At 38.1% G+C, this 10,753-nt stretch overlaps 2 protein-coding genes across 4 annotated transcripts in view; one reads left to right on the top strand and one right to left on the bottom strand.

Annotated features, from left to right (window-relative positions):
- LOC104649969 (uncharacterized) overlaps positions 1–10,753 on the bottom strand; it is a 98,291-nt gene that overhangs the window by 29,409 nt on the left and 58,129 nt on the right. The window contains exons 7-8 of one of the 3 annotated variants that reach the window (XM_074387670.1): positions 6,285–6,378; positions 5,198–5,281 (exon numbers count right to left, since the gene is read on the bottom strand). In XM_074387670.1, coding sequence (XP_074243771.1) covers positions 5,198–5,281; positions 6,285–6,303 — 103 coding nt within the window. In that variant the 5' untranslated portion in view covers positions 6,304–6,378. Of the gene's footprint in view, positions 1–1,378; positions 1,468–5,197; positions 5,282–6,284; positions 6,379–10,753 lie in introns of those variants that run through there. The other 2 variants (XM_074387671.1, XM_074387672.1) reach the window with 2 other exon arrangements.
- Positions 926–3,867, top strand: KCNRG (potassium channel regulator). The gene is given in 3 exon segments (XM_010330095.3): positions 926–970; positions 972–1,440; positions 1,443–3,867. Coding segments are annotated over 3 exon segments (675 nt in total). The 3' UTR covers positions 1,604–3,867.

Raw genomic sequence — 10,753 nt, 5'->3', positions numbered from 1 at the left:
AAAACAGATGAAACTGTCAGCTATTACAAAGTACAAATTAGCTGAACAGTAATGCTGTTGTCTGCTCATATGAGGTGAAGATTATGGAATAAAAGAATTCACGTTGCTTAGATTTCATATAACAAAGAACTAACCTTGTAACTGCTCTCTAGTCTGCCTTATTTCTGTCATAGAGTAAGATACTCCTTGAAAGCCCGTTAAGTAGACTAGACTTTCTGAAAATAGAGGTTATTTACCTCAGTCTTCCTTTAATTTGGTTGAGAGGAGGTAATAAACATGGGGACAGGATAAAAGGTGGCAACTAAATTTAAAGCACAGAAGAAATTATTTCCTTCTAGCTATGAGAAGAGTAAAATTGAGCTTGCCAGAAGAGGTAATGGCTGTCTTGTTCCTAACACATAATTCATGATTTAGCCCCTAAATTGCTAAGGAGATCATCGTTTGCTAACCCCTGCATGGTAGACAAGTATGGGGAAGGAGAAGTGCTTTTCCCCTCCCAGTAATTTTAAAATTCATGTGTGTGTGTATGTGTATGTGTGTGTGTATGTGTATGTGTGTGTGTGTGTATATACATATATGTATATATATAGTTTACCAGGTTTTCATGGAGAATTTTTTAAAATGGAAGACAGGAATCTATTTGATGTATATCTTCAGATATATTGGCAGTTTTCCTTAAACTATTTAGTTCCTCATCTGTTGCTTTTTCATATTGTATACTGCAAATTCCCAGGCAACTCAAATTTGCAAACACAGCTATGGATACACTATTTACCTTACAGTAGTTACCTGGGAATCCAAGTCTCTGGTTTTTGTTATTCTTTCCTCCCCTCTGTTGTGTAATCATATATAACAAGCAACACTTACGGTAGGTTGATTTCCTAAGTGTGGCTGATGGTAGCCTCTAGTTTGAAGTGAGGGAAGAATGAGTAGTCAGGAACTGGTCACTTTGAATGTGGGAGGAAAGACAGATATTCACAAAAAGGTTTTCTACGATAAAGCAGTTTCCTTCTCGGTTGGCATGCATGTTAGATGGCAGAGACCAAGAATTCAAGATGGTTGGTGGCCAGATTTTTGTAAACAGAGATGGTGTTTTATTTAGTTTCATCTTAGATTTTCTGAGAACTCACCAGCTTTTATTACCCAGTAACTTTTCAGACTATCTTAGGCTTCAGAGAGAGGCTCTTTTCTATGAACTTCATTCTCTGGTTGATCTCTTAAACCCGTATCTGCTACAGCCAAGACCTGCTCTTGTGGAGGTGCACTTCCTAAGCCAGAACACTCAAGATTTTTTCAGAGTGTTAGGCTCTTGCAGCAAAACAATTGAGATGCTAACTGGGAGGATTACAATGTTTACAGAACAACCTTCAGCACCAACCTGGAGTAGTAACTCTTTCCCTCCTCAGATGACCTTACTTCCACTGCCTCCACAAAGACCTTCTTCCATGACCTGGTTTTCCAGTGCAGATCTGACAGCACTACTGATAACCAAACTGGAGTCAGGTATTTTGCACTTTGCAGTATCTCTCTTGTGTATCAGTTTGTGATGTTTCCCTCAACATTTGAAGTTTCTCAGGCCTGCAACTTCTCCTGTAAAAGATGATTATTCAAAATCACGTTTTGGGGTAACCAGTGGAGTTGGAAATGACCAAATAATTATTTTCCAAACTGGGATACGTTTTAGAATGAAAGGGGCTATTGGGTGGGACAAAAGGAATAAATGAAGACTGCCTAGAAAAAACTGGGACTATGGACATTCAAATCATGGGAGAAAATAATTTTATAGATTATGTTCCATTGCTAATGAATTGGACTTAGAAAAGAATTGCCTTATTTTTAAGAGATTCTTTCAGTGGTTCACATAAAGTAAAGGTTCGCTCACTGGTTTCTCTTGATTTCTTACACAGTATATAATTTGTTCTTTCAGTTCTTATGATTCAACTACTGTTTTTTCTTCAGCTGACTTTATTTTTCAACACCCTTAAAGACAGATATATCTCATGGCAAATTTGGTATCCTGTTACAGCCTTGGCTCTTAAACTACTCAAAATATTGGGATAGGCTGTCAGTATGTTAAGGATAGTTGCTCCTGAGTTAATTCTTTACTTTCTCCCTCTATTGTTCTTGGCTGGATCCTAAGGCTGATTTCCACTCTGCTGTCACAAACATTTCTTCCCCCTGTAAAATGTCTTAATGCTGTCCTACCATTATTTTACCAACTGTGAAAGCTGGCTTTAATTTTTAGGAGGAAAAGAAAATCCTGCATGTGTTCTTTATTGGTAGCATTTAAAATATACTTTTTTTTGGGTAAAGGTAGCCATATTTTAAGATATTTTCTTAACTTCAGCAGTAGCCAACAGAAAAGACACCAGTGTCTCTCTTAACAACACATCCTTTGGTCTTGCTTACCAACTGGAGGACACTAGGTAATATAACCGAGTATGACAATTCCTAAGTGTTTACATTTTATAACTTCCTGTCCTTCCAAACAGGTTGAAATATTTTGGGAAAAAAGAGCTAGTTAAGCTAGTAGGCTGATTGTGAAGAAAACCTAATGCCTTATCTTTATCTCAAACCTCTGTACAACTTTATTACCATTGATGGGATACTTAAGAAAATGATCAATTTTTTTGTTTTTAAAATTTGAGTGATTATGACCTCTTTGGGGATCATGCTTCAAAAAGTCAGAAACCTAAAGAAAAAAAGTGTCATTGATTTTAAGAGAAGAAACACACTAGGTCAAAAGAAGATGTCCTGGAAATACGAAATACTCTAAAAACCATGAATTTGGAGAAAGTAATTGTTACTTGAAAAACACAACTAGAAACTAAAACTGGGATTTTCCTGTGTGTACACAGTGCCAAATGGTTTCCCCTTTTTATGTTATATGTTTGTGTTTTAAAAAGAGCACAAAAGTTTTTTCCATTTAAATGTAAGAAAGACATTATATTTAGACTTCCGTAATAATTCCAAAACCAGAAGCTATTTTAAAATTAGCATGTTCTTGCATCACCAAATGGTATTCAATTGTTTGAAGCTCAAAATTTTTCCCATGTTTGTCAATTTTTAGACAGTGCCAGTTTAAAAGTAGAGCTAGCCAATCTGAATACAGTGACATTATGGGTATCTCCAGTGACTGGGATGAAAACTCTGGCCTTAAAAAGGTCCACCTGTAGTATATAATTGCCTAGTTAGTAATAATTTTTATTTTTTGCTCACTCCCTGGTCTAAATCTGTCTATTCAGATATTTTTGGAAGGTTTGGAAAATGGAGAAGTGAGCCTAAATGGTGCCCAATCGTCTGGTATCATTCACCTTATTCAGTTTGTGCCATCAATATTATTTACCACTCAAGGTTATCCTAGTAGGTTGCTCTGTTATTATCTCTCAAGTTCACAGCACTAGAAGTACTTCACTTGCATGTTTCAGATGGTCATTCATGTGATACCAGTTGGTCACAGGATTCTAGAGTCTTTATTTGACTTCTCCTTTTTGAACTGGCTCAAATGGAAAAGTGTAGTTGCTTTTAAATTTTAAAAATAAGTTTAGACTTTCTATTTCCCATTGGTTTCTTCTATTCTGTCCTTTCTTTGTGTGCCCTGAAATCTTTTTATTTTTCAATTTGTCCTCAACGGGAGTCAAGTATTTTAGTTGGTGATTTCTTGCAAGTACATTCCACTTTGTTACCACCTACTATCTGTATATACTATTTGTGTCTTAATTCTTTTATGAGATGTTCTGTAACTTTTTTCTCTTTGACAAACATTTCTATACTATACAGTCAAGATCTGGGGCTTGGGGGTAAATGAAATGATTTGCTAATATTGAGAATCTGTTGTATCCAACATAATAAACATTTTTTGAGATGTGCTTTGCAGTTTAATAATTTTTAGATTTTACTATTGGTTTCTTTGCCTAGAATGAGTTTCTAAATGTAAGCTACAAAAACCACTCTACTTCAAGCATGATCATTAGAAGGTTAGGGATGTCCTCAAGTATCCTTTTATCCCTTAAAACTACAAATAGTTTAGGATTCTGCTTGAACTAATCTAAGTTAGCTTTTTCTTTTGAGACAGAGTTTCACAGTGTTGCCCAGGCTAGAGTGCAGTGGCACCATTTCAGCTAACTGCAACCTTTGCCTCCTGGGTTCAGGCAATTCTCCTGCCTCAGCCTCCCAAGTAGCTAGGATTACAGGCACCCCCACCATACCAAGCTAATTTTTTGTATTTTTTTTCTGTGGCGGGGGTGGGGTAGGGTGGGGAACAGAGTCTTGCTCTGTTGCCCAGGATGGAGTGCAGTGGCATGATCTCAGCTCACCACAACCTCCGCTTCCCAGGTTCAAGTGATTCTCCTGCCTCAGCCTCCCGAGTAGCTGGGAGTACAGGCATACAGCATCATGCCCAGCTAATTTTTGTATTTTTAGTAGAGACGCAGTTTTGCTATTTTGGCCAGATTGGTCTTGAACTCCTGACCTCATGATCTGCCCACCTCGGCCTCCCAAAATGCTAGAATTATAGGCGTGAGCCATTACGCCCTGCCTAAGTTAGCCTTTTCTTCATATCTCATAAACAAATGGTGGGAGGACACAAAGAATTTTATGAAAACATCGTTGATGCCAGATAAGGAAGGAGTCAAAGGCTGTATCCATGCAGATGTGTTATGCTGACAATATTAAAGGCAACAGACAGCTAATCTGAAAAGTTCACGTGCACTTTTCTTGAATTGGTTTTATGTACTACATTGATTCTGTGGAGCAGCTCAGGGAATAGATTTTGCTGTTTCCACTCCAGAGGCTTTGGTACTTTTTTTTTTTTTTTTCAGAGATGGGAGTTTCACTCATTCACCCAGGCTGGAGTGCACTGGTGCAATGTCAGCTCACTGTTACCTTCACCTCCTGGGTTCAAGCAATTCTCCTGACTCAGTCTACCAAGTAGCTGGGATTATAGGCATCTGCCACCACACATGGCTAATTTTTTGTATTTTTAGTAGAGACAGGGTTTCACCATGTTGGCCAGGCTGGTCTTGAACTCCTGACCTCAGGTGATCTGCCTGCCTTGGCCTCTCAAAGTGCTGGGATTACAGGCGTGAACCACTGTACCTGGCTTTTGCTTTTTTTTTTTTTTTTTAAAAGTAGAGACAGGGTTTCACCACGTTGTTCAAGCTGTTATCAAACTCCTGATCTCAAGTGACCCACCCACCTGAGCCTCCCGAAGTGCTCCACCAAGGCTGGCCCAATCCAGAGGCTCTTGACCCCAAGTTGTGCTCTTTGGCATGGAAAGTTACTGCATAAAAAGTGAAAATAAAAATCTTGACATTTTATATCTGCAAAATTTCACCTGGAAAAAAAAAAGGTGGATTTGATAGGAATGAGTCACAAAGAAAAATCCATGTCAGTGCTAATAATTGATAAGACTAGATCTGGAGGTTATGAAAATTGTTAAGTGCACAGCATTCATGAAAATGTTTGATTTAATCAACTAATTGAATCAAAAGTAGCAAATTCAAAACAAAATTGAAAAGTTACATAAAAAATAAGATAATTTAATTGATCAAACTGTTTTCTTTAGAAAATAATCTCTCAGATTGATGAGTGTTGGTTTATTTCAATTCCATCTAAATATGGAATTGAAATTACTTTCAAAATCACAGCAAGTTCTCAATTTTCAGCACCTGAAATTATTGATTTGGATTTTTCAATTAAATCTCAAAAAAAAAAAAATCTGTCTTGAGATGGTATGATGCCTGTATGGTTGTAAGTAAAATTTATGTGTGTAGTTTTGCTAGTTATTAAAGAGATGCATTATAATTAAGCTTTTTCTGTGTCCTAGGTATGTTTCTAGGTATGCCTGATAACCGAAAATTGGCCAATGGAATAAATGTCCTCGGCTTATTGATTGACACTGTATTAAAGGAAGGCTTTCGTTTGGTCAGTATTAGAACAGTATCTTCTGAAAACAAAACTGAATACTATAGCTTTTAAAGGATAAAAAGCCCTGAAGCATTCATCATCAATGAAACACCAAAACCAGAGACTATCATCATACCAGAATAATCTCAGATAAATAAATGAAGTTGCCTGTTCTCTTTTAAAGAGAAATTTCCATTTTTCTTGTTTCATTACATATTTAGGGCATACGTGTTAGCCAAATCTATACTCAGCCTAACTCTTGGCTTCATCTGCTACCATGCAGTCTCTGGGCAGCCAGGCCCCAACTGTGCTTAGGCCATAATGATTGCTGCTCTCTAGAGCGATCCATGTACTTGGTGCTTTGGTAAATGTCCTACCTTCAATATATCTTTCCATTGTTCTTCTTCATGAATGCTTATGAGCAAAGATTACGTCACTGCACTCCAGCCTGGGTGAAAGAGCAAGATCTGTCTAAAAAAAAATAATAATAATAATAATTAAAAAAAAAATTGATCAAACTGATGGATACCCTAAGTACCTTGACTTGATCATTACACATTCTATACATATAACGAAATATCACATGCACCCCATAAATATGTACAAATATTACATATTTGTAATATTTGTTGGGTCTCCCATATTTTCCCACTTATGTTTGTTTCAGCATGTTTTTATCACTCACAGTTTCATTTCTGATAAGGCATCAAAGATTCATTTATTTAATACTCTTTATATAATATTCTGTCACCAGGCCGGAGTGCAGGAGTTGGAAGATGTAGTGAGTTCTGGTGTAATCATAATTCACTGCAGCCTCAAACTCCTGGGCTCAAGTGATCCTCCCACCTCAGCCTCCCAAGTAGCTGGGACTACAGGCGCACACCACCATGGCAGGGTTATTATTTTTTACTTTATGTAGAAACCAGGTCTCACATGTTGTCCATAATCCTGGCCTTAAGTGATTCTCCCACTTTGGTCTCTCAAAGCACTGGGATTACAGGTGTGAACCACCATGCCTAGCCAAGGCACCAAGATTTTAACTTATGATTCTTGAACCTCAATAATTTACCTTATAAGTGATTAGAAGTTCTCCCTACAAACATTTTCTGAAAAAGAGCTCTAATGCTTAATTACTTTTGCATTTAATATACAAGTGGTAATTACAAAGAGTTCTTAGGGTATGGTAAAGTCAAGATTAATTTAGGCTTTTTTTTTGAGACGGGGTCTCTGTTACCCAGATTGGAGTGCAGCGTTGCGATTTCAGCTCACTGCCACCTCCACCTCCCAGGCTCAAGCAATCCTCCCACTTCAGCCTCCTGAGTAGCCGGGACTACGGGCACGTGCCACCACTCCTGGATAAATTTTTGTATTATTGTAGAGGTATTTCACCATGTTGTCCAGGCTGGTCTTGAACTCTGACCTCAGATGATTTGCCCACCTCAGCCTCCCAAAGTGCTGGGATTACAGGCATGAGGTACTGTGCCTGGCCTATTTGGGCTGCTTTAAAAATGTATTTGAAATTAGGAGCCTGAAGTAGTATCAAATGGTCACAAGAAAGCAGCTTGAGAAATATATGGTTTAGGGAATCATAATCTGTTTCTAATTTGTCCTGTATACCATTTTCAACTGACAAACTTCAGCTTTGCTTTATAAATTTTTGCACTGATTCTCTATCATAAATCACAGAAATGTTCATATTGATAGAGAATTATCCCACTAGAGGCTATGCTGGGGTAATAAAAGATTTGCTAAGAGTACTCAATCTCCTGTATTTTACTATTTTTTCCTCTGTGCTACGAAAGTTGACTGTTTAGCAAGTTACACTGCAAGTGTGAGGAAACTGCAAGTGTGAAGAAATTTTCAAAAATAATTTACAAAAATTTATGAAATTTTATTACCTGGAGCCAAAGGACTCATGGGAGAGAACAGACTTAGCATATTTTTTTAGACAGAGTTTCATACTTGTTGCCCAGGCAGGAGTGCAATGGCATGATCTTGGCTCACTGCAACCTCCACATCTCGGGTTTAAGCAATTCTCCGCAACCTCCACATCCCGGGTTTAAGCAATTCTCCTCAGCCTCCCAAGTAGCTGGGATTACAGGCATGTGCCACTATGCCCGGTTAATTTTTTATTTTTAGTAGAGATGAGGTTTCTCCATGTTGGTCAGGCTAGTCTTGAACTTATGACCTTAGGTGATCTGCCCACCTTGGCCTCCCAAAGTGCTGGGATTACAGGCATGAGCCACCTCACCTGGCTGCCCAGACTTAGCATTTCTAAACAAATGCTCAGAAATAAAGAGAAAAAATTTTAAAATTACAAAAAAAAAAAAAAAAAACAAAAAAAACTTAGATTTCTGGAATATCAATGACCTAGTAAAAAACACAAGTACTGGGCTGGGTGTGGTGGTTATAATCCCAGCGCTTTGAGAGGTCAAGGCGGAAGGATCCTTGAGCCCAGGAGTTTGAGATCAGCTTGGGCAAAAAGAGTGAGACCCCCATCTCTATTTGAAAACAACATTAACAACAGCAACAAAAAAAACTCCAAAAAATCGCAATTACCAGCTTTGCTATGGAACTATACCCCAAGACTTATTAGGATTTCTGGCCAGGTATGGTGGCTCATGCCTGTAATCCCAGCACTCTGGGACACCAAGGCGGGTGAATCATCTGAAGTCGGGAGACTAGCCTGGTCAGCATGGCGAAACGCTGTATCCACCAAAAATTACAAAAAATTGCTGAGCATGGTGGTATGCGCCTGTAGTCCCCAGCTACTCAGGAGGCTGAGACAGGAGAGTTGCTTGATTTCGGGAAGTGGAGGTTGCAGTGAGTCGAGATTGTGCCACTGCACTCCAACCTAGGTGACAGAGTGAGATTCTGTCTCAAAAAAAAAATTATTAGAATTTCTGTTGGCCTATTACAAAGGAAAAGTATAATTTTTATGAAAAAACTCATCATCTTAAATGCCTTAATATTTAACTATGAGATAGATTCAATCACAAAAATATTTTCATGGATAAAAAGCTGAAGTCTCACATGGGTGAAAATGGAAAATGGATATTAAACATGACACAGAATAAAAAGAGAACTAAACATGTAGCAAAATAAATAAGACCTTGCTTCCAAAACTAAACTGTACTTAAGACTTATTTAACCACACAACAGGTTTTAGGTAGGCAGTCTTCTGCACCTTCATATTCCACATCAACACCTCAAAATCCAGAAATCATTAAAACAAATGGCTATTTAAAAAATGGCCTTTTATCAACATGGTAAAACATACCAAATAACTGTTTCTATTTCATATTATTCTTCATCATTTCAAAACACTTCTGGAAAGAATGTGAATTTCTTTGGGTTCATGAGTATGAGGCCAAATAGGAGAGATTTATTTTATCCTTTTGATTTTGGTTTTGTTGTTGGTTTGTGTGTGTATGTTTTTGTATTTTTTTTTAAGCAGTATTTCACCCTGTTACTCAGCTAGAGTGCAGTGATGCTGCAATGGCTCACTGTAACCTAAAAATCCAGAGCTAAGGCTATCCTTCAGCCTCAGTCTCTTTTTTTTTTTTTTTTTTTTTTTTTGAGACGGAGTTTCGCTCGTTACCCAGGCTGGAGTGCAATGGCGCGATCTCGGCTCACTGCAACCTCTGCCTCCTGGGTTCAGGCAATTCTCCTGCCTCAGCCTCCTGAGTAGTTGGGAATACAGGCACACGCCACTATGCCCAGCTAATTTTTTTTGTATTTTAGTAGAGACGGGGTTTCACCATGTTGACCAGGATGGTCTCGATCTCTTGACCTCGTGATCCACCCGCCTCGGCCTCCCAAAGTGCTGGGATTACAGGCTTGAGCCACCGCACCCGGCCCAGCCTCAGTCTCTTGAGTACCTGGGACTACAAATGCATGCCACCATGCCTGGCTAATTTTTTCTTTTTGTAAAGATGAAGTCTTACTGTGTTGCCCAGGCTGGTCTTAAACTTCTGGGCTCAAGCAGTCCTTCCACCTCACCCTCCCAAAGTGTTGGGATTACAGGCATGTGCCACTGAATCTGGTCTACCCTTTTTGTAACAAGAGACCTCCAAAGAAATCTGGCTGCAATATTTAAGGTACCATGAGTTCTTTCAAGATGAGGACTGAGACTATGCTATAGTGGTCTTCATACTCCCCAACTGTGTTGTGCATCTAACAGGCTCAAGTGAGCTGAACTGAAACATTTGGAGACTATAGTCTGAGTGAACAGATGCTTGGAACAACAAGATTTATAATAGATTCAAAGATGGATGAGGACAGTTTAAATAATACAGTCTGAAAGAGTTGACTCAAGTTACAGATTACAGAAAGTACCCCAGAGTATCTTCAATTATAAGTTTACTTGGGTAATGCCACATGGAAATGAGATGAAAATATAAATGTTTATAAGGATATAAACTTATTGCAAATTACACAAAACTGTACATTTAAAGGGTAAAATAGTCCAGTTAAAATTGAGATACACCTAATTTGCTAAGAACAATGTAATGCTACAAGACTGCTTAGCAATTAAAAAAACTAAGAGAATGTAAGTTCAAAATGAATGTCACATGACTATAATTGATAGTAAATCTTAACTTACCTCCATAACTTAGGAGTCATGAAAAGAAAGGAGAAGTTAGCAGACCAGGCAGGTAAGTCAGATGTAAACAGAATGGAAATACAAAAATATTCCCAGTTCTGGGTAACCCAATTTGAGGTCATAGGTTTACTGAATTTGGATTAATCAAGTGGTTCAAGAATTAAGGTAAAATGGTCTAAAAGATCCTGATATATCCAGAAGACATATTACTGAGGTTTTACAAGACTAATTTGAAAATGC

This window comes from Saimiri boliviensis, chromosome 16, assembly GCF_048565385.1.
Source record: "Saimiri boliviensis isolate mSaiBol1 chromosome 16, mSaiBol1.pri, whole genome shotgun sequence".
Taxonomy (NCBI): Eukaryota; Metazoa; Chordata; class Mammalia; order Primates; family Cebidae; genus Saimiri; species Saimiri boliviensis.
This window is presented reverse-complemented; position numbering and strand designations above follow the sequence as displayed.